The following is a 24666-nucleotide window of genomic DNA, read 5'->3' on the forward strand; positions in this document are numbered from 1 at the left end:
CCACGAGCAAAGTTTCCATTAAAAGTCCACGTATGGGGAGGTATATCTCGCAGGGGTGCTGGACCTATGTTAGTTTTTGAAGGTACTGTACTGTACATTTCTACTGTACTGTAGTTTTAAACAACTCAGAACCCTGAAATGTGTACATGTTAATGGCATCTTACTGTACTGTATCTCTGTAGGGATTATGGATAAGATCTTCTTCCAAGAACAAATAGTCGATCGTGTTTTGGTGCCATTTATCAGAAAATACTATCCATCTGGACACAGAGTATTCCAAGATAATGACCCAAAACATTCTGCTTCTGCAAAATACATGGAAGAGAGAGGAATAATTTGGCAACGCACACCACCAGAGTGAGTATTATTCGAACAGCATTTACTGAACTACAGTACACTACTTATTGTACAGTCGTGATTTTATTACTACTGTACTGTACAGTATGTTAATACAGTAGTACTTAACTTTTGTATGTACTGTACTACGTATACTTTAGGTCACCGGACATGAACCCAATTGAAATGGTCTGGGCACAAATGAAGAAGTTCATCAGGAATGAAGTGAAACCGAAAAATAAACAAGAACTTTTGGATGGGATCAGGACTTTTTGGGAAAAAAAACTGACACGTGTCCAGTGTATTAAGTACATAAACCATCTGGACACCGTCTTGCCTGTCGTCATTGAGCGAAATGGGCATGCAACTGCTAAGTAGATTCTCCAGTACTGTATAATACAGTATAAAGTACTGTACCTGTAAAAATGAACCCCTCGCAGCAGTCTCTTACAGTACAGTATACTGTACTGTACAGTACAGTACCTCTCCTTTTACTCGCTGTCCACCTCACAACTTACTGTATTTCCCTCCCTTCAATGTTTACTTGACATGTACTACACATTGCAGTTTGCTTGGGTCAGAGAACAAGGAAGAACCACTGGCCTGAAAAAAGTACAGTAAGTTTATGATCTTACTGTACAACACTCTTACAGATTGTCATGTGTACTGTATCTCTCCCTCGCTATTATTTTTTCTACTCTACCATGAGCAAAATCAAGCGTGTTTGGGCCAGAGAACAAAGGACTGGCAATGAAATGGAAAAAAAGTAAGTTTATGATCTTACTGTACATTATCTCTCTCCCTCTCTCCCATCCCCTTCCCCTGCCAACATGTCCCCCCCCCCCCCCCCCCGAAACCCTTGTGACCATTCAGTACTAACGCTATTCTTTTTTCTTCTCCCCTTACTGTATCCACCACATGCCACTCTACCATGAGCAAAATCAAGCGAGTTTGGGACAGTGAACAAAGGACTGGCAATGAAATGGAAAAAAAGTACGTTTATGATCTTACTGTACATTACTGTATCTCTCTCCCTCTCTCCCATCCCCTGCCAACATGTGTCTCCCCCCCCCCCCCCCCGAAACCCTTGTGACCATTCAGTACTAACGCTATTCTTTTTTCTTCTCCCCTTACTGTATCCACCACATGCCACTCTACCATGAGCAAAATCAAGCGAGTTTGGGACAGTGAACAAAGGACTGGCAATGAAATGGAAAAAAAGTACGTTTATGATCTTACTGTACATTACTGTATCTCTCTCCCTCTCTCCCATCCCCTTCCCCTGCCAACATGTGTCTCCCCCCCCCCCCCCCCCGAAACCCTTGTGACCATTCAGTACTAACGCTATTCTTTTTTCTTCTCCCCTTATCCACCACATGCCACTACTGTATACTACAGTATGAGCAAAATCAAGCGTGTTTGGGACAGAGAGCAAAGGACAGGCAATGAAATGGAAAAAAGTAAGTTTATGGGGCGAGATTTATTGTGTTTACCGTTTTTCCGAAAATGCGATTTTTGCTCAAAACGCCCTTTATCGCCGTTTTTTTAAATCGCTTTTTTTTCCAGAACTAGAATATTTAATGAGGTGTGTATTCCGGCATGAAAAGTGGTACCTGGAGGAGTGGGGACCCCCCCAATAAAGGGGTCCCCCCCCCAGCCTTCACCCGTCCAGGGCTGAAGCCTGGGGCTGTCACCGGCGTCCCTGGCCATTGGACGCCGGCCTGATAGGGTTAAATTGTCATTCCTAGCATTGCTTAATACAGGAGAACTGCAAGTGCCAGCAGACCTCCCCAGCAGGCTGGGACTTGGGGAACCACAAGTCCCAGCATGCGTGGCATTAATGGGCCCGCTGGGACTAGTAGCCCACCTGTAAAAAGAATGTTAAAATAAAGCACACGAATGCGAATTCCGGAGTTAAAAATAATCGCACTTTTAGAAAAGTGCGATTTACAGTATGCCGCAAATCGCCACCCATTACAAAAATGGATTTGGGAAAACAATGAAAAAACGGCCGTTTTGGCGATAAAAATCGCCAAAAACCCACCATCGATCTCTAATACTGTAAATGTCACCAATGATCTTACTGTACATTACTGTATCTCTCTCCCTCTATCCCCTCCTCTTCCCCTGCCAACATGTGTCTACCCTCCCCCCCCCCCCCCCCCTGAAATCCTTGTGACCATTCAGTACTAACGCTATTCTTTTTTTCTTCTCTCCCCATACCACTCTACCATGAGCAAAATCAAGCGTGTTTGGGACAAAAGAGAGACCCACTGCCTTGGAAAAAGCTTTCTTGTCACCTACTGTAAAATACTGTACTGTACTTTACTTAAAATACTGTGTTAGGACTGATTGAATTACTGTACTTTTTTATTATTATACTGTATTCTACGTTAAGTCCCCAGACAAACTGCAAACCATCTGTACAGGGTCTTGCCTGACGTCATTGAATGTAATGTAATGTACAGTACATGCATACTGTAAATACTGTAACACTTCTCCTGCACTGTATTGTACTGTACTGTATGTTTTAAGAAAAATGAAGTGCTGTAATGTACTGTACAATATTTTTGGTCAATGCTGTGTTTTGTCAATAAAGTACCGGTAGTCCTTGCAGGTGCTGAAGTACTGTAGCAGGCAGCGGCGGAGAGTTGAGTGCAGTGGTGGGTGTCAGGGTAGCGGCACTGCGGAGGTAGTAGGCGGCTTTGCGGCTGTGAGGGGAGTTGTAGCTTGGAGGTCGCGGCTGGAGAGGGTAGCAGGCATTGTGCGCACTCTGCAGAAGTGTGTCAGTGAGTAATGAGTACACCTGTGTGTCTGTGCTGTGACCTGGGAAGTGTGTCAGGGGGTGCGGGTGCATATACTGTACTACAGTATTTGGCTTTTGTGTGTGTGTGTGTGTGTGTAATGCTGGGGGGGCGGGGTTCATTGGGGAGAGAGTGTGAGAGAGAGAGCAGGGGATATAGAGAGACAGTGGGAGAGAGAGCAGGGGATAGATGCACAAATATTAAGTACTGTAGCACTGAAATGTACAGTATTAAGGTGGACCGCAGCAGGAATCTCCGATCCCTGCTGCGATCCCCCCCTGCAGCACCGCCGGCCGCATCCCCCATAGGTTTCTATGGGGGATGCGAAGCTGCCCGATGTATCAGCCCCCCTTTCGGAGCCCTGTCCCTGCGCACAGCAGGTGATACAGTACATCCCGGTGATACTGTATGATCGCATTTTACAATGCGATCCTGGAGGTACTGTAATATTCCGCCCAGATCGCATTGTAAATGCGATCAATGATAAATGGGGGCCATAGAGAGACAGTGGGAGAGAGAGCAGGGGATAGGGAGACAGTGGGAGAGAGAACAGGGGATACTGTAGGTGTACAGTGTGAGAGAGAGCAGGGGATAGATGCACAGTGTGAGAGAGAGCATGGTATACTGTAGATGCACAGTGTGAGAGAGAGCAGGCGAGTGGGAGTACTGTACCTGTGTCTGTTGTGGTCCGCAGTTACTGTAGCTGCTAGGTATAGAGCCAGCCTTCTTCTTTGTGCTGCCAATGGAACCCGGGAGGAAGAAGATGACCACGGGAGAGGTGAAGGGGGAGGGTGCTTCCAGTGGAGCGTGAGCTTCAGCAGCCGGGGGGAGAGAGCAGCGTTGCCGCTGCTGCAGGTCGGCAGAGCCCATGCTCTGGGATGTGTGGCTGCGTGGAAGACCAGCGTGGATTAGTGCAGAGGCTGTCCGGCAGTGTGAAGGAGACCAGGGGAGATTATTGTGTTGGCTGTCCGGCTCCTGCTCACCTTGTAATTCACCGCAGTACTGTAATTCCATTAAGGGGGGGTGGGGGGGTGGGTAGAATGGGACTTGTTTTATAACTTCCCTGTCTCCAAATCTCTGCTGCTTTGCATGACCCCCACTGTGCCAGTGCCGGGGAGATGGCAAGTGACATGCTGCGCGCTGTGGTCGGCCTTCTGGCGGGCCAGGGATTGCCCTGGTGGCTCCGTTTCCATGGGCGGGGTGATCAACCCCCCCAAAAAAAGTAGTCTACTACTAAGATGGATAGTAACACAAATAAATAGCACTGCACATTTAAAACAAAATTCATTATTTATATATTTTTTACAATATAATCAAAGAGTTGATTTTCTGCCCCAATGAGTCTCCCGATTTCACTTCGTATGGCATCTGTGAAAATAAAAAAAAATGAACAGTTTTAGAACAATAATACAAGTTGAGTACTTTACAGTAAACATTATTACAGTGTTTATAAGCTCCTGCATTCAGCAAGGCACAAAAAGGCCAAGAGGAATCATGACTGGCAGATGGCCTGACGTCATGATGTTGCCAAGCAGAGGCTAAAGGCCCCCATGCACTATGAGATTTACTGTATCTTACTGTACCTGTAAAATTGCATCTGATTTCCCTTGAATTTCCCCGGCTGCTTCCCAGGAGGCCTACATACTGTACAGTACTGTACAATTTGACACTAGATGTGCCATTCTTTACATCCAATTTGCGTCAGATAAATCACATGTGATTTATCTGATGTAAATTTGGATGTGCCACTGAGACAATGCAGGTTAGCACCTAGCACACTGGCTAAAGCGTCTATGGGACATTGCAGGCTGGCACCAAGCACACTGGCTAAAGGCCCCCATACTGTACATTAGACCGACTTGTCCTAAGGACAATTCGGACCCAATTCTCCTGCGAGCTTCCCGGCAGCTCCCCGGGAGGCTCACAAACAATTTGGCCCTTGATGTGCAATTACAAAACCGGGGAGCTGCAGGGCGGTGAGGAGCAGTGGGGCGGGCAGCAGCGGTGCCGGTGAGGAGCAGGCATGGGGCAGCAGCGGTTCCTGTGAGGAGCAGTGGGGGCGGGCTGCGGCGGATCTCAAATGATCATCAGTGTGCACCGCCGCAGCGGCGGCTATTACAACTTTAAAATAATGTGTCGAATGACTGTCCAGCTTTTGATTGGCTGAGATAGAGCACTCTTAGCCAATCAGCGGCCTCCCTCTGGCGGCAGCTTATTGGCTGAGAGTGCTCTATCTCAGCCAATCAGAAGACGGACAGTCAATGGACACATTATTTTAAAGTTGTAATTGCCGCTGCTGCCTGCCCCCTGCACACAGCACACTGATGATCACCGCCGTGGCCGCACTGCTTCCCCACCGGCACACACACACCCCCCCGCCCCTTAAAGCGTCCCTGGGACAATGCAGACTGGCACCTAGCACACTGGGTACAGAGGGGCAGATGTATTAAAGATCGATATGAGGGAGAAGGGGTATCAGCGCACGTTATGTGCACTGATACCACATCTCCCCAATGTATTAAGGAGCCAGCATGCAGTAAATGACAGGGGCACTATGCGCCTCTGTCCATATCGGCGCTGCTATCTAAATGATAGCAGGCCAAATGTATGAACGGTCAGCACTGCTGACCATTCAGCCCGCTGCTGGTTTTGCGCCAGCAGCAGGCTGGCGTAGCCCTATCTCAACAGCAGGGACAGCGCTGTCCCTACTGTTGGCTCTGTGCTACAGTACTGTATGCTGGGGATCTTGCAATTAAAAAAAAAGGTTTAAAAATACCTGTACTGTACTGTAAGTTACAGTATTAAGAAGTATAAAACTGTACTGTACCTTGTTGGTCTTCATCCTCAGATGGTGCAGGAGTTGCTGTAAAAAAAAAAAAAGCACTGTCAGTTTACTACTAGTTTAAAACTAAACTTCTAATCTTCCATCCCCCGAACATACTACAGTACCCTTTTTCCCACTATCTCCATCAGCATTGGTGAAACCGAGATCACCAAAATTCTCATTCACTCTCTTGTCATCTCCCGCCTTGACTACTGCAACATCCTTCTCTCTGGGTTACCTCGAACACGCCTTGCACCACTCCAATCCATTATTAACGCTGCTGCTAGGCTCATCTTCCTCTCCCGCCACTCTACCTCTGCCTCCTGGAACAACCTCCCGCCACCTACTGTATCAGGCTTTCTGATTCCCTTACCTCCTTCAAGCGCTCCCTCAAAACCCACTTTTTTCGACTAGCCTATCCCTCCTCCTAACCTCTTTTGATCCTCCTATCATGCCTCCGTTCCCATCTGTTCCTACAGTACTTACAGTACAGTATCCTATTGTTTTTCGTTCGTCCTCCTTTTACTGTAGTCTGTTAACTCTTATGAGTAGGGCCCTCCTTCCTCACGTACTCACCCTACCTCTTTACCTCACCTGTGCTCCTCTCCTGTTGTTCCCTTCATCTACTGTACTGTACTGTACTTCATTTCAACACCTACAGTACTTCTGAACTGATGCTGATTTTAGTTCTACCAGCTACAGTATACTGTACCCCTATTTACAGTATGCTGTAATTTTCAACACACCCTGTACAGTACGTTACCTTGTAATTTGTTTTTTTGTTTGCTACAGTACTGTATGTACGGCGCTGTGGACACTTTGTGGCGCCCAGGGGCGCTGGAACGTTTTTAGGTTGGGGGGGGGGGGCAAGATATAATCTCATTTTGGCGCACCCTAAATTGCTATATGTTACCCCCGGGCACTATACACACTGGCAGCGGCATATACACGTGGGCATTATACACCGGGCAGCGGCATACAGTATACAGTACATGTGGCCAGAGACACCAGGACTGACATTAATCCAGGGGTTGTCATTTACTCGTAAAAAGTGGAAAAAGTGGCACTGTCACCTCCAAACAGATTTATGTGATTACAGTATGTCTGATTATGATAATCAGACATACAGTAATTACATAAACCTGTTTGGTTGTGAATCCAGGGGTAAATGACAACCCCTGGATCCAGGAGTCACTGGGGAAGGGAGGGTGAGAGGAGCAGCATTTACCTTTAAGTTTTAGTTGTGGCAGCACAGCGTGATGGCTGCTGCTGCGGCTGTTGTAGGATGCTCCCGCGGCTCCCGCCCATGCACTGATCCACGCGACCAGTCTCCCTCCCTACGGCCCGCATCACGCCCGCCAATCACTGTGGACGCATCACATCCACAGCCACTGTGATTGGCGGGCGCTGGTTCTCAACATCTCCCCGCAGAAGTCATCCATGTGGGCGGACGGCTGCGAATAGGAATCGGATTCTTGCTGAGGCGCTAAAGCAGCTGTGCGGGCGGGCGGCTGCGATTAATCAGTAATATAGGCGGACGGGCGGGAGGCTGGATCAAGCTTAATCAGCCCACCGCCCGCCCGCCTACTGTATATTACTGATTAATCAGCCGCCCGCACAGCTGCTTTAGCGCCTCAGTAATTTTGGGGGGGGCAAGCTGCCCCCTCGCCCCCCCCCTTCCGGCGCCACTGGTGGCGCCTAATAAATAAACGTACTGCTACTATTACTACTTACATGGTTGGGGAGGAGTTTGTTCATACTGCCAAGGTAGCCAAGGGGAATGCACTGTGGAAAAAGAAATGTTTGATCATTTTCTGTAACAATAGTAATACAGTACAGCATATTGTACAGTACATACGGTACATTACTGTACACTACAGTACAAATACTTTACTGTACAGTACTGAACAATAGTGTCTCATACTGCAGCACATACAGTACAGTACTGTACACTAGTGTACTGTACAGTACTGTATGAACACCAATAAAGTCATAAGAATTGTCATAGTGGGCTCGTGGCATGAACGTTGAGCAGGCAGGAAGCGTCTCACAGCAGCTCCTGTTACTGAGTAAATAAATAGCACCTTAAAGGCTAATAAATACATTTGTGGACACTTTTACAAGCCCTATTGGACAGCCCGATTGACACTGAACAATCGGGAGTTAAATCAGGGAAAGTGAAGCCTGTCTGAAATCGGGGCCTAGCAGAAGTGGTGAAGCCGGGGCCTAAATTAGTGGTCAGAACCCGGGACTCCCGGAAGCACGGGCGCGGAGCGCAGAAACTGGGCTGAGACACATTCAAGTACCCTACTTAGGCATATTGAAGGATTAGAGACTTGTGGCCAGGCATCTATAGGTTACACTAACCTTAGAATATATCTTTACAGCTGCCTAACAAGCAGAACAAGTCTCCTCAAAAAACGGGAGTCCGCCATCTTGGATTCACAATGTTGTATTGAACTTTCCTCATCTGCTCCCTGAAGGGCTCTCATCTGCCATCTAGGGGTCAGAAATAGCCCTACTGATCATCACTACCACTACTGTTAGTAAAATCTAGTATTAAAATAAATAAATTAAAGAAGAAATAAAACGTAAAAAATTATTAAATAAAAAAAAATAAAAGCTAATTAAAAAAAAAATATATATATATATATACACATATATATATATTAAATAAAAAAATAAAATACGTCAATCTGGGACGCAACCTGCTCACTCCAAATGAAGTTTGAGGAAAAACTTCTTGCCTTTCGGTGTGCGTGCATATAAAGTCCGCATTTTACAGAGGGCTCCCCGATTCACAGCTATTAACATCAATTTTAGGGATACTAGCGGTAAGACCACTTTAATTCCATGGTCAGCCCCCGCAAGACTTATCACCGGAACGCACGTTAGTCCACAGCCCACAGCGACCATCTTGGGAGACACATATAGAACTTTTCCACTATCAAGGCGTCACGACGGTCGCAGCCTGATTCACAGTTCTCCTCCCAAGTGTGATTGGTGGCACAGCCCCTCTTTCTCACTCATAGTTTAGAAACAAGACTGGAGAGATCCCCACAGTGTAATATGTAGACGCCGATCTACCTTCTCCCCTGACATCCACTACAATACATGGTAACCATTCGATAATCTAAAGTGGGCCTACTTTTATAACTTTCTACTATATCTTATCAAAAACCTTTACATAGACATGGAAAAAAATATAACTAAAACGCCGAAAAACACCAGAAACTCACAGACCCAGAAGCAGAAAGAGAAGCCCTCTGTGGCTCTATTAAGCTCCATTCAAAACTCTCCATCCAGAGATGACTCCTCTGAATCATTTAATCAAATAAATCCATGTTCTGAAACGGCAAGGAGAGCCAAAGAAATATCAGATATTTTGTCTCCGCTACTTGATGCCAAATTGGCCCCTCTCACAGAAGCCATATCCTCGGCAATGACGCTTTTGAAACAACATACCACGCGTCTAACAGAGGCCGAAGAAAGAATCTTGGCACTAGAAGAAGAATTAAAGGAGGCAAAGAACCTGCTAAACATTCAGGACACCAACATGTTGACATTCCAAGACAAATTAGAAGAAATGGAAAATCGAAATCGTCGGAACAATTTACGACTCATAGGCCTACCAGAGTCAGTAAAACCCAGAGACTTGTTGTATATTACCTCTACATGGCTGCCAGAGGCCTTGGGCCTAGCACCGACATCAAGGCCTTTTCAGGTAGAAAGGGCACATCGCATTGGTCCAGATAAACAAGGCAAACAAACACAACGCCCCCGACCAGTTATATTCCGACTTCTAAACTATCTCGACAAGGTGACAATTTTGGATGCATATAGGAAAATAAAGGAGCTTAAATACGAAGACTCAAGAATCTTACTATTCCAGGACTTCTCCTTTCAAGTGTCCACCAAAAGAAGAGAGTTTTCTCCAATCTGCACTGAGATGTTTAGTAAAGGCATTCGGTTTGCACTGCTATATCCTGCCAAACTCAGGGTATATCACAATGGCACCACTACTTTTTTAGAAACTCCACTAGCTGCAAAAAACTTTTTATCATCAATTAGCACCGTTACACCACAGTTATCTGCTACAGATAAAGACTGACAACTAAATGTTGATAAGTATTAATGTTTCAAAACATTCTATGAATAACAAAAGCATTATTATAATTTCATATTGTGATGTCGGGGAGGTCTAGCAATATTATTGCAGTCAAGAGTTACTCCATATCTTTACCCGAATTGGAGTAACATCCCCTTTTCTGTCTTCTGTCTTCTTTTTTATTTTTTCTCTTCACTACATGTTCTTCTATCTTCTCTGCAACTTTTATTTTATTTTATTTGTCTTTTTCCAAGCTTGCCTTGTGAAAACTGACAACAGTTATGTTTGGCCTAGCAGGCCTACACAATGGTTTCATATAATGTTGGAAAAAATTGACAGAATAAGTTTAATATGTTTTTCATGTTTTCTTTTGCACTTTCAATACTTGCATATTAATCTAATAGATAATTACAATAGGTTATTAAAATATCTATGTTGGCTTATTTGCTGGGGTAAGCCAATAACCAAACTAACTTTAAAACACTACTATAGCCCACCAAAAAAGGGTATAGGATAACATCATGGCTTCTCCCTTAGTTACCAACTCATCACAGATAAAAACTACCCTTAAATTTATATCTTGGAACGTTGAAGGGTTAAATACACCCATTAAGAGGAAAAAGATACTAACCCATTTGAAGAAAATTCGCCCCGATGTTGTTTTCCTCCAGGAAACACACTGGAGAGCCTCCGATCCCAATACATTAAATGACAAGTGGATCCAGGGTTTTAAATCAGCTTGTTATCATAATAAAACGCGTGGTGTCTTAATACTGTTTAGTAAATCTGTGCAATATATTATTAAGGAAGAATGGTGCGACCCTGAAGGTCGCTTTATCTTTTTAAAAGTTGAAATAGAGGGTGAATTATATACATTGGTTTGTTTGTACGCCCCTACTGGCCCGAATGCAGTTTTCTACTCTGACATTTTTGTTAAACTGCAAACATGGGCACAGGGAAATTTGATTATAGGCGGGGATCTCAACATAATATTGGACCCAGAACTAGACATATCAAGACATCCCCGACACACCAATAGTAGATCACCTCCTGCTTCGATCTCACTTCTAATGGATTCTTTGTCCCTAATGGACGCGTGGAGATTTTTCCACCCAACATCCCGTGAATACACCTTCTATTCACATCCCCATAACTCCTTCTCCCGTTTAGACTACTGGCTGATATCATGTACCCTTATACATAAAGTAGAAGAGGTTTCAATAAGAAATATATTATTATCTGACCATGCTCCCATTGGAATGACTATTACCCTACTTAAACCTAAAACCTTCTCTTACAACTGGAGATTCCCTGACTATTTAGCGGACTCTGACGATTTCAAACTACATCTGACACAATCCTTCACTAATTATCTGACAGATAACAAAATACACAAATCAAACATAAATCTTATGTGGCCTGCTTCTAAACCAGTATTAAGAGGCCATATTATAGCCTACACAGCAACCAAAAAGAAAAAACTGGCAGAACGGTTTTCTCAAGCCTCTATGGCTGTCTCAGCAGCATATTCTACACTCCTAGCTGACCCTTCAGAATCATCACGCCTCCTTTATAAACAGGCAAAAGATACCTATGACACCCTTTGTTCCGAAAGAGCGCAGATGAATCTTAATTATCAGAAAAACCGTTATTTCCGTTGGGGAAATAGACCAGGGAAACTCCTGGCCAATCTGGTACATACCAATAAGTCAACAACTACAATCTTGTCAATGCAACGCCCAGATGGTACAGTATCCACTTCCCAAACGGAAATTAATACAACATTTCTAACTTACTTCGGAACCCTTTATAAAGCACCGGCAGATAACCCAGCTGAGGGTATGGAATTTCTATCTCAATCAAACCCTCCATCCATTACGGATGATGACAGAGAACAGCTTATGGCCCCAATAACGACACAAGAAATTGAACAAACGATCAAATTACTCCCCACAGGTAAAACACCTGGACCAGATGGTCTATCTGCATCATATTATAAATCCTTATCGCCACAAGTTGCCCCACTTCTTGTCCAACTATTTAATTCCATTCTCTCAGGCAACCCAGCCCCACCATTATTTAATGAAGCTAGAATCATATTACTTCTAAAACCAAACAAAGACACATCTCTTCCCTCCTCATACAGACCAATCTCATTACTCAATCAGGACTATAAAATATTTACAAAAATAATTGCAACTCGGCTACAACCCATACTTTCCAAAATTATACACCCAGCCCAAACAGGTTTTTTACGTAATAGACACTCTACACGTAATATCAGGACTCTTCTAGCAGCCATGATGGAAACGCACAACTCTAAATTGGTAGACAATCTGGTAGTGAGCTGCGATGCTGAAAAAGCATTTGACAGGGTATCATGGGCACATCTAAACCGAATATTTCAGATACAAGATTTTGGTGCACCTTTCGCTCAAGTATTTTTCACCCTCTATAGCAATCCAACTGCCTTTTTAACTATCAATTCTTTTAACACACAGAGTTTCAAATTAGGCAGAGGAACAAGACAGGGCTGTCCCCTTTCCCCTCTATTATTCAACCTTGCCATAGACCCACTCCTTAGACAGTTTATTGGAGAAAATCATTGGAAGGGGATAAGGGTAGGAGAGGCTGAGATTAAGTTTTCGGCATTTGCGGATGATATTCTCCTTTATTTCTCTAACCCTAAAGTAGCGATTCCAAAGGTCCTCCACATATTGACTAAATTTGAGAGAATTTCTGGTTTCAAAATTAACTATCTTAAAACAGAGGCATTAGCCTTTTTTCCAGAAGGACAACGAGGGTGGAAAAATACCTTCCCATTTCGATGGGCGCAAAATAGCTGCCTCAAATACTTAGGAATACAGATACCAAGGCACCCGTCTTTACTGCATGATTGTAATTATCATCCACTTCTCCAGAAAACCCTTTCGGATTTTTCAAAATGGGCCAATCTCCCCTTAACATACATTGGACGTTGCCACCTTTTCAAGATGATTAGTTTTCCAAAATTCCTCTATATAATTCAGACCTTGCCGATCTACCCTTCAAAACGTCTGTTAATCACCTTGAACAAAGCCCTTTCTAAATTCATTTGGGCAAACAAACACCCTAGAATATCCCTACTTAAACTCCAACAAAAACCTGAATTAGGAGGCCTCAACCTGCCTTGTTTGCGAACATACGCATTAGCTGCCAATTACAGAATAGCCACTGATTGGATTAGTGGCACTCAAACTTACTCAAATAGTGAATTAGATCAAGCTTTTGCACCAGGATGGAACTTGGTCTCCATGTTACACACTTCACCACAGATTCTTCCACCCTCATTCAAAAACAACTTCTTACTTAACTCCACGTGCACTGCGTGGCGTACTTTGCGCCCTAGACTACATTTATTACAATACAAATCTATATTTCTAACTTTATGGGGAAACCCTAAGTTCCACCCTCATCTCAATTCTCCAATTTTTAGGGAATGGCATAGGCAAGGTCTTTGTTACATATTTCAATTCTTAAAACCAGAATCGTTCACCCTTCTAACACAGTCCCAACTTCAAAGAAAATTCCCAACTTTACAGATACAAATGTTTCCTTTCCTACAAGCATGCAGCTACATTAATGCGATAGTGTCAATACTGGGCAATAGGGGTATGTCAACTGATCTCGATAGTACCATTCGACGTAACCCGGGTTCACCTCTAACTATCTCAAATATTTATAACCAAGCCCGTATGACATTGAATCTAGAGGGAGACAGAAAGGGTCTGACTAAGTGGCAGAGAGATTTCCCTGACATTCCTATGAAATCGCTCCTTCAAGCATACCAAACCATAAATAAGCAGCTAGTATCTATGTCATATGTAGAGATGAACCAAAAAATTCTACACAGGGCATATTTTACACCAAAGCTTAAATTTGTAATGGGCAAATCAGACACATCAGCTTGTTTCAAATGTGGAGCCCTGGAAGCTGATATTATGCACTGTTTGTGGTCCTGTCCTATGGTGGGTTCCTTATGGTCAGCTGTTGAAAAATATATAAACCAAGATTTACATCTGTCTTTTACTATTAATAGTGTGTGGGCCTTCTGGGGTATAATACCTGCCGAATCAAGACAGGGTCTATCCACGGGAAACTTGAGACTTCTTAATAAAATTGCTGCAGTGGCCAAAAAGACAATATTATCTCAATGGATATCCCCTGAACCAGTGTCGATTACCTTATTATTTCCTAGGCTATCTTATTTATTCACTATGGATTGGTCTGAGGTTACTCTGCAAAAAGAAAAGCGTACCAAAAGATTCTTTGACACCTGGTTAAATTATATTAAAACTCTATCTCCAGAAACTAAAGCACTATTGCGACAAAACTTTCAACTAACAACATGGTATAATACAACTATATTATCTATGGGTCAACCCTTTTAAATAAGCTCTGTAACATCTAGATCTATATTTTCAGGTCAAAAGTTAGTTTGATACTGTATATCAAACTGTATTAAAATTTGTTAAAAATATATATATATTGATCAATTTTAAAATGTATTAACTATATGTCTGTAAAAGAATGTAATGTGTAACTTATACTACTGTGTGAAACGTCATCTTTTCTGTCAATAAAAACTATAAAAAAAAAAAAAAAAAAAAAAAAAAAAAAAAAGAATTGTCATAGTGGAGCACAACTTTCTGTGTACAGTAATGTACAGATGGAGCAGCTCCCATTTCAGCTGCTCCTGGAGACAGAATCTCAGGACAGCTATCCATACTGTAGGCCAGTATTCAATGCAGCAGAAGCAGTTGCAGCAGTGAGTGTTGATGAATGAAGGCATTACACAAGTCAGGGGGCATTGTGCATTAGGTGATGGGGGGGGGGGGGTTGAATGCATACTGTAATTACTGTAGGCACTAAAGGGGGGCATTCTTCATACAGTATGGGTCATTCTGTACAGTATACAGAATGGCAATATTGAGGGAATTTTGTAGTGCACAGGTACAGTACAGTACTGTACAGTATACAGTATGGCTTTACAGGTGGACTCCACAACTCCCTCAATGCTCCACACCATTACTCCCACCTTCCCTCCCTGCTCCACACTACTACTCCCACCCTCCCTCCTGCTCTGCATTATTACTCCCTCCCTCCCTCCCTTCTCCACACTATTACTCCCCCCCTGCTCCACACCACTACTATGCTTGATGGGGAAGGGGCCCCAGAGAGATCAATTTATGGGGCCCCAGGATTGCTGTTGCTGGCCATGAGTACAGTACTTACACCCTGGGGGAGTTCTGCTGGATGCAGGAGGAAGCTCTGCTGCCACCTCGCTTTCTTCCTCCGAGCGGCAGGAACAGTAGCTCCAATTTTCCTGTGGCTCCGGGGATGAACAGCTCCAGGTGTCCATACTGCAGGTGTCCATACTGTCCTCCTTTGGCACCTCTGGGTATTGCAGGTCTGTAAAAAAAATTGCACCAAAATTTGAGCTTGCTGATACAGTACAGTATACTAGGTAACAATAAATACAATAGGTAACAATAAAGTCTTGAGCGTAGAGGATACTGTATGCTGTACAGTAGAGAGGGGTGAAGAGAGACAGAGTGCCTAATTCAGAGGTGAGCACAAGCAGACACACTTGTACAGTATTTCTGCGCATGTGTAAGAGGGCATGGAAGGGAGGTGGGGTATATTAGCAGCACTTGCCTCCATAATATACTGTACTGTACTGTACTGGTAGAGATACAGTACCAGTGTTGCAAGTAAGGGGGTACGGCGTGGTACGGAGAAATACTGTATGTTGCAGGTACGCAGTACCACTTACTGTATTCCCTGACCCACTGTCAATTCTATTTTTATTGTAAGTCTAAATATACTGTAATGCATCCGCAGCCCGCCCACCCAGTGTTATGATTGGTGCTGTATGCAGCTACTGGCTACTGCTGATTTAGCCTGTCACACGGTGCCGACAGCATGAAGAGCAGGCTCCACAATTGTAAGTACAGTACAAGCTGCCCGGCTCTCCCCAAGCAAGAGCCAACCCACCCCCAGTCATTCCCTGTTTCTCATTCCCTGTCTCCCAATGCCATGCTACTATTGTCATTAATACCCCTTTTACACCAAGTGAGAAACCCAGGTTGGACACAGGTCAGTGTTGGTGTAAAAGGGGCCACCCTGGTCCAGTAACACTGGTTTCCTACCCAGGTCCTGACCGAAGTTAAACACTGGTTGGACCTGGGTCGTGGGTGGTGTAAATGGTCCCACCCCAGGTTCCACAGGGGAGCTCACATGGTTGATGCTGTACTTTTATACCGCTACAGTATGTGTCCTTGAGCACTGAATAAAACTTTTTGAACAAATACTGTATTTAACAAAATAAACAAACCGACATTTTTCAATGCTAACTTTTCATGTCTTTTTTATTTTATTTTTTTAATCAATGACGGAAGGTTGACTGGAAGTTTATCAGTCCTAAAATGGACATTTTTTAATGTCATCCAAAGGGAAAAGCAGGGCTGACCCAGGTTCAGTATAAATGGCGCAGACCTGGGTCCGACCTGGGACATAGTGCTGTGTAAATGGGGTATAAAGCTGGGTTCAACCCTGGAAACTCCTGTGTACAAAGATCAGGTCTAACCAAGGATTTTGGTTTAAAGTGGGTATAAGTCACTCCCCTAGCTTTGTGTGACCATGCCCCCTCATGACACATGGCCACGCCCATTTTTGGTGGAAGCTATCAGTACCACCAAGAAAAAAATTCTTCTTGCACCACTGTACAATACTGTAACATCTGATGCAGCCCCATAGAGAGAAAAACTAACAAATACTGTAAACAAAAACATGTACTGTACTTACTAGGTGGAGGGCTGATACGGCCTCTCCAGAGCTGTCTGGGAGCTCCCACTTGTTGAGGGGGTTGCTGGGCTGTTGGAAGACATGTCACCGCAATTAGCAAACGGCCAACGGCACGCCAGACACAAGCATTAGGTCGACATGGTCTAGGTCGACAGTCAAAAGGTCGACATTTTTATCCGAATGTCGACATACTGTACTGTAGTTTTAAGTGTCCATGCACTCGGCACACTATTTTATTCTCACACAATGCCCCAGTGCAGTGATGGCTAACCTTAACACTCCAGCTGTTGTTGAACTACAGTACACATCCCAGCATGCCCTGCATCAGTTTTAGCATGGCCAAATAGTAAAACTGTAGCAGGGCATGCTGGGATGTGTAGTTCATTAACAGCTGGAGTGTCAAGGTTAGCCATCATCTACAAGCATTAGGTCGACCACTGAAGGTTGACATGCATGAAGGTCGACATGACTGAAGGTCAACATGGGTTAGGGAGACATGGTCATTAGGAAAACTAAATTATTAGGTCGACATGGGTATGGTCAACATTCAAAAAGTTCACCATCGAGTTTTTCATTATTGTTGACTGAATGTCGACACAGTCAACATGGACACTAGAAAAGTGCATTGCGTCCCCTCAGCCTCGGCCAACGGCACGCCAACAAAAGACACAAGTTGGAAAGGAAGAAAAAATACACAAACTCAATAAACAAATGACAGGACTTACTGTCAGACGGAGCGGCTGAGGCGCTGGGGGCTGTAACGGCCCGCAAGGGCAGGGTGCCCTGGTCTTCAAGCGGAGGCACTATGTGAAGATGAGAAAAATGAGAAAGTGTGCTGTTTAAATAAAGTTACTGTACTCATTACTGGGTTTACAAAAATCAGTTTTAGCATGGCCAAATAGTAAAACTGTAGCAGGGCATGCTGGGATGTGTAGTTCATTAACAGCTGGAGTGTCAAGGTTAGCCATCACTGCCCTAGTGGATATTAGGGCATGAAATACCGCCTGTCGGCTCTTTAAACAGTGAAAAATCCTATGCCGACCTAATGACTTGTTGACCTTGCAGTATGTCGACCTAGTGGTGAGGCCCTAATGACTGTCGACCATCTTTAGGTCGACCAACTGAATGCTGCTGCAGGGGCAGAGGACTGGGGGGAGCACATGGGTGATGCTGCACTTTTATACCGCTACAGTATGTGCGCTTCATCACTGAATACTGTATAACTTTTTGACAAAATATTTTGCTAAATAAACCAACCAACATTTTTCAATGCTAACATTTCATGTCTTTTAATTTTTATTTAAATCATCGAGGGAAGGTTGGCTTCAGTTTCTCACAAATACAGTATCCTATAAACGACAATACATTAGTGGGGGTTGGTGGTGGAGAGCTTTAACACATAGAAATGCTAATGAGTTAGTGTACTTGGAGTGGGGAGGCTAATAGTGTGATTTTTCCTTTCACAGATACAAGATTCAAATGTAAATGTCCTTTTTAGACAATGCAGTCCAGGTTTATAGTGACCCTTAATCAAATTATCGGTCTGCACTTAACACTACAGAAAGGAGGGTGAACTGTCATCTCTAGTACAGTATGCAGCTTTGAAAAGGGGAATCCAGTCATCACATTTGAAGAAAACTTTCAGATTTTCACAAATACAGTATACTGTACAGGCCCTTAATCTGATCTAAGCGGTAACGGCCGCATGCGGCCGTTCCGCCGATGTTTTCGATCTGCGCATGTGCAGGCGAAATCGCCGCACAATTTTTTTTAACGCCGCAAAGGGGGTGGATAGGGGCGTGAGGGACTACTTAGCCTCATTTCCCTATGCATACGCCCCGCGTTTCATGGGCGTTCCCATGCAAACGCGGGGCGTACGCATGGTAATGAGGCTGTGACGCATGTGTTGGGGGCGGGCATCTGACATCGCCGGATGTCAGCTGCCCGGCCCCATACATGCTTTTACACGGACAAGTGTCCGTGAGGTCTATGGGTGCGGGAGCTGGTGACGTCACCGGCGCGCGCACACACTCGCGCAATGCATTCCTGGGACCGCTGGAGACCCTGGAGAAGATGCCGGAGGCCTGCTGTGGACGCCCGGGGACTTGGTAAGTATGAAAAGAGGGTTAGGGGTTGAAAAATAAAAAATAAAAAAAAATTCGAATGATTCCAAAAACCACGGTTTTTGGAATCATTCGGATAAGGGATGTCCGGATACCGGATACTCAACCTGTATACTGTACTGTAGTAGCAAACAAAGATGGGTCATAGGAAAGACAGACATTACTGTAGGTCTACAAGCATTAGGTCGACCACTGAAGGTTGACAAGCATGAAGGTCGACATGACTGAAGGTCAACATGGGTTAGGGAGACATGGTCATTAGGAAAACTAAATTATTAGGTCGACATGGGTATGGTCAACATTCAAAAAGTTCACCATCGATTTTTTCATTATTGTTGACTGAATGTCGACACAGTCAACATGGACACTAGAAAAGTGCATTGCGTCCCCTCAGCCTCGGCCAACGGCACGCCAACAAAAGACACAAGTTGGAAAGGAAGAAAAAATACACAAACTCAATAAACAAATGACAGGACTTACTGTCAGACGGAGCGGCTGAGGCGCTGGGGGCTGTAACGGCCCGCAAGGGCAGGGTGCCCTGGTCTTCCTCTAGGCTTGGCACTGTGGGGAAATGATAAAATGTGCTGTTAAAATACTGTAAAGTTATTATTCTTACTCTAAATGGGGAGGAGGGGGTGTTAAAAAAAAAAAGCCGTGGACTGTTTTCAATAAAGTGCTGTGCCCACCACACTTGATAAAATAGACTCCACGTCAACGTGGATACTGGGGGTACTGTATGAACAGGTCGGGAGGACACTTACTGGCTGCCAAAGTTTGAGGGGACCTTCTTGGGGGTACCCTTTCCATCCTCCTCTGAAGTCCTGTGTAAAAATAATTACAGTACATTACAGTATACTGTACTGTAGTGTCCTTTGAAACATTAGTTCACACACACTACTGTAATCACTGAGGTTATGGTAGAGTATACAGTATTGCAGTACTGTATACTGTAGATAAATAATGTCTAGGTCAAAACGTCGTGCATCAGACGTACCGCACGCCTCCACTCCCACCCCCTTTGTGCACGAGACGCAGAGCTACAGTACTGTACCTGACGGGGACATTACGGTAATTGTGCAGGGCTCCCGTGGGGACACTACGCTGACTGTGCTAGGCTGCCGTTGGCCGATGCTGACAGCGTCGCCCAACGGCACGGCAAAAAACTACACAAGTTCAAACACACAAACACAAAACACAATAAAGAAATGACAGGACTTACTGCTTAGCATCGTGGCGATGCTTGAGGGGGGGCCTGTAGCATGCCCGCAGGGCAGGGTGCCCTGGTCTTCAATCGGAGTCACTGTGGGAAAATGTCAAAAATGAGAACAAGTAACTTACCGTACTCTTATTACTGTAAATGGGGCTGGGGTGGCTTTACAAAAAGGCGTGGACTGGATTTTATAAAGTGCTGCGCCCGCCATACTGTACTTTAGAAAATCCACTCTGCTCCACAGTGGATAGGACACATACCGCTGCGCATTCCCTGCTTACGGCTGCCCTGGATAGTGGTTGTTTCAAAAGGAGGCATTTGCCAGTGCAGTACCGGATGTAAACTAGTACTGCCAGTGGCAATTGCCTCCTTTTGTGCATCAGAGGCATTGGCGCAACGCTCCACCCCCACCCCCCTGACATGGACACAACGCTGACTACGCAGGGCTGCGCTAGGCTGCCATTGGCCCACGCTACCAGCGTGGGCCAATGGCACGCCAAGAGAAGACACAATTACTGTACAGTAGGAGAGAAAGAAAAAAAAAACACAAACTCAATAAAGAAATGACAGGACTTACTCTCAGATGGAGCGGCTGAGGCGGTGGGGGCTGGAAGGGTGCCCTGGTCTGCAATCGGAGTCACTGTGGGAAAATGTCAAAAATGAGAACAAGGATGGATTGTACAGTATGGTCGACCGAAAGATTGTCGACAGTCATAAGGTCGACATACTGCAAGGTCGACAGGTGTCTAGGTCGACATGGGATAAGATCGACAGGTCATCAGGTCGACACAAGCATTAGGTCGACATGGTCTAGGTCGACAGTCAAAAAGTTCACCATTGAGTTTTTCATTATTGTTGACTGAATGTCGACACAGTCAACATGGACACTAGAAAAGTGCATTGCGTCCCCTCAGCCTCGGCCAAAGGCACGCCAAGAAAATACACAAGTTGGAAAGGAAGAAAAAATACACAAACTCAATAAAGAAATGACAGGACTTACTTTCAGACGGAGCGGCTGAGGCTGTAACGGCCCGCAAGGTCAGGGTGTCCTCCTCGCCTTCAAGCGGAGGCACTGTGTGAAGATGAGAAAAATGAGAAAGTGTGCTGTTTAAATAAAGTTACTGTACTCATTACTGGGTTTACAAAAAGGCGTGGACTGGATTTTATAAAGTGCTGCGGCCGCTATACAGTAGTGTACTTTATAAAATCAACTCCGCTCCAAAGTGGATAGGACCGCTGCGCTTGGTATGGTCGACCGAAAGATTGTCGACAGTCATAAGGTCGACATACTGCAAGGTCGACAGGTGTCTAGGTCGACATGGGATAAGATCGACAGGTCATCAGGTCGACACAAGCATTAGGTCGACATGGTCTAGGTCGACAGTCAAAAAGTTCACCATTGAGTTTTTCATTATTGTTGACTGAATGTCGACACAGTCAACATGGACACTAGAAAAGTGCATTGCGTCCCCTCAGCCTCGGCCAAAGGCACGCCAAGAAAATACACAAGTTGGAAAGGAAGAAAAAATACACAAACTCAATAAAGAAATGACAGGACTTACTTTCAGACGGAGCGGCTGAGGCTGTAACGGCCCGCAAGGGCAGGGTGTCCTCCTCGCCTTCAAGCGGAGGCACTGTGTGAAGATGAGAAAAATGAGAAAGTGTGCTGTTTAAATAAAGTTACTGTACTCATTACTGGGTTTACAAAAAGGCGTGGACTGGATTTTATAAAGTGCTGCGGCCGCTATACAGTAGTGTACTTTATAAAATCAACTCCGCTCCAAAGTGGATAGGACCGCTGCGCTTGGTATGGTCGACCGAAAGATTGTCGACAGTCATAAGGTCGACATACTGCAAGGTCGACAGGTGTCTAGGTCGACATGGGATAAGATCGACAGGTCATCAGGTCGACACAAGCATTAGGTCGACATGGTCTAGGTCGACAGTCAAAAAGTTCACCATTGAGTTTTTCATTATTGTTGACTGAATGTCGACACAGTCAACATGGACACTAGAAAAGTGCATTGCGTCCCCTCAGCCTCGGCCAAAGGCACGCCAAGAAAATACACAAGTTGGAAAGGAAGAAAAAATACACAAACTCAATAAAGAAATGACAGGACTTACTTTCAGACGGAGCGGCTGAGGCTGTAACGGCCCGCAAGGGCAGGGTGTCCTCCTCGCCTTCAAGCGGAGGCACTGTGTGAAGATGAGAAAAATGAGAAAGTGTGCTGTTTAAATAAAGTTACTGTACTCATTACTGGGTTTACAAAAAGGCGTGGACTGGATTTTATAAAGTGCTGCGCCCGCCATACTGTACTTTAGAAAATCCACTCTGCTCCAAAGTGGATAGGACACATACAGTACCGCTGCGCATTCCCTGCTTACGGCTGCCCTGGATAGTGGTTGTTTCAAAAGGAGGCATTTGCCAGTGCAGTACCGGATGTACACTAGTACTGCCAGTGGCAATTGCCTCCTTTTGTGCATCAGAGGCCTTGGCGCAACGCTCCACCCCCACCCCCCTGAAGAAAAAATACACAAACTCAATAAAGAAATGACAGGACTTACTCTCAGATGGAGCGGCGCCGCTTGTTGAGGCGGTGGGGGCTGTATCGGCCTGCATTTCCCTCCTCCTCCTCCTCTGAAGTCCTGTGTAAAAATAACATTTACAGTATACTGTAGTGTCCTTTCAAACATTAGTGCATTGGGTCAACACCACTAGGTCGACAGAAAGCAAGGTCGACATGGGTTTTGGTCGACTTTGGTCAAGGTCGACATTTCATTTGGTCAACACACCTACTATTACAGCATTCCCGCCAGACAATGGGCCTTATTCTGATCGGTGCAGATTTCTCCGCATGCGGTCATCCCGCCGATGGTCACTCTGCGCATGTGCAGGCGATTTCGCCGCACGTATTCTTTACACGCCGCACAGGGGGCGTAGAGGGGCGTGAGGGGCGTGTAAAAGGGGGCGCGTGTGTAGGGGGCGGGCATCTGACATCGCCGGATGTCAGCTGCCCGCCCCCATACATGATTTCACACGGACAAGTGTCCGTGTGGTCTTGGGTGGCGGGACCTGGTGGAGCGTGCGGCCCTGCATTGGAATACACTGGAATATACCATGTCGACCTTTTGAATGTTGACATACTGTAATGCTTGTGTCAATCTAATCACATGTCCACCTTGGCCCATGTCGACCTTCCTGACAGTCGACCTAATGACTGTAGACCTAAGTTCATTCTGACCGATGTCCCGATTACCTTTTTTCATAGTAAACCACCCCCACTACCAACGCCGACCCGAAGCGTGGCGAGCGCAGCGAGCCCACGAGGGGCGGCGTTACGTGTCCAACGACCTTTTCATAACCCCACTATCCACGTTGCCGTGGAGTTTAGAACAGAAAGTGTGGCGAGCGCAGCGAGCCACCGAGCCCAGCAAGCACCGCGAGGGGACACGGATATGTACCTGTACAGATAAACGCTTACCCACGCGGGCTTCACAGGTGTCCGCGTCCCCTTGCGTTTGTGTCTATCCAATTATCCATACCCGCTATAATAACAGTAAATACTGTACTACAGTACTAATGTACTTTAATTTTGTTAATGTCATGTACTGTACAGTACCTCTGCTCAGCTTGGCCCTCAATTTGGCCAGTTTATCTGGCTGCCTCCGAAGCAGGTCACTCCACCTCTTCTGCAGCGAGAGGATACTCCTATCCCTGTGCAGGACTTCCAAAATCTCCTCCTTTGCGCTCCTGTATGCGCTGTTCTTCTCTGCATTACTGGCCAAGGATTTGTCCACATGCCGCAGCAAAATCAGGAGCTCCGCATCACAGAAGTTTCTGTTTCTGTGCGCCATGTTGTCTACAGTATACTGTAATGGTGGCCGCCTTCCACGCATGTCACATGTCGACACAGGTCACATGTCAAACAAAAAACGGAAGCCCTCCACTAAAAACGGAAAAATTCGCAGTACAAATTCCACTTAACATGGAAAAATTCGCATAACAAACTTGCGCCGCATAAACCTAAACGCCGTACAGCCTTCTCAGATTACGGAAACCCTCCACTAAATATGGAAAAATTCGCAGAAGAAACTTGCGCCGCATAAACTGTATATACTGTACAGTATTAATCGCAGGAATAATACTGTAGCAGCTGCAACGCACAGTTTATTAAATTAAATTAATACAGTATGAGGCCTCCCATATACTGTACTGTACGGTATGAAGACACAATTTTATTAAAGTTAAGAAACTCATTCACTGTATAGTACTGTACAGTACTGGATTGATTACTTTAGCCTACTGACTACCATGTGTCCTGCGTTTTGTGTCATGCGCTGGGGAGTGTTCACTTCCAAAATGGATTCTGCTCAGAGACAGAGACAGCGTTACAGCTACGCAGAGCTGATCATTT

The 24666-nt window shown here is 45.0% G+C and overlaps 2 protein-coding genes across 2 annotated transcripts in view; both read right to left on the reverse strand.

Annotated features, from left to right (window-relative positions):
• The window catches only part of LOC146031271 (uncharacterized), a 333294-nt gene that overhangs the window by 110400 nt on the left and 198228 nt on the right, over nt 1–24666 (reverse strand). The gene's annotated exons all lie outside the window — the stretch shown is intronic.
• On the reverse strand, nt 4177–21316 carry LOC146014791 (uncharacterized). Its single transcript, XM_083151616.1, has 11 exons — nt 21252–21316; nt 20829–20891; nt 20261–20341; nt 19803–19862; nt 19522–19602; nt 17644–17721; nt 16919–16987; nt 15347–15523; nt 7699–7749; nt 5968–6003; nt 4177–4508 (listed from the first exon to the last, which is right to left on the reverse strand). Coding segments are annotated over exons 1-11 (774 nt in total). The 5' UTR covers nt 21253–21316; the 3' UTR covers nt 4177–4431.

This window comes from Crinia signifera, chromosome 1 (assembly GCF_055691185.1).
Source record: "Crinia signifera chromosome 1, ASM5569118v1, whole genome shotgun sequence".
NCBI classification, from domain to species: Eukaryota; Metazoa; Chordata; class Amphibia; order Anura; family Myobatrachidae; genus Crinia; species Crinia signifera.

Bases quoted from the DNA above. Each gene is read 5' to 3' on its own strand.
- LOC146014791 (XM_083151616.1), bottom strand. The intron at 20,342-20,828 runs GTAAGTCCTGTC...ATTTTCCCACAG, and splicing joins CTCAGCCGCTCCATCTGAGA to TGACTCCGATTGAAGACCAG. The intron at 15,524-16,918 runs GTAAGTACAGTA...TTTTTTTTACAG, and splicing joins CCGTATCAGCCCTCCACCTA to ACCTGCAATACCCAGAGGTG.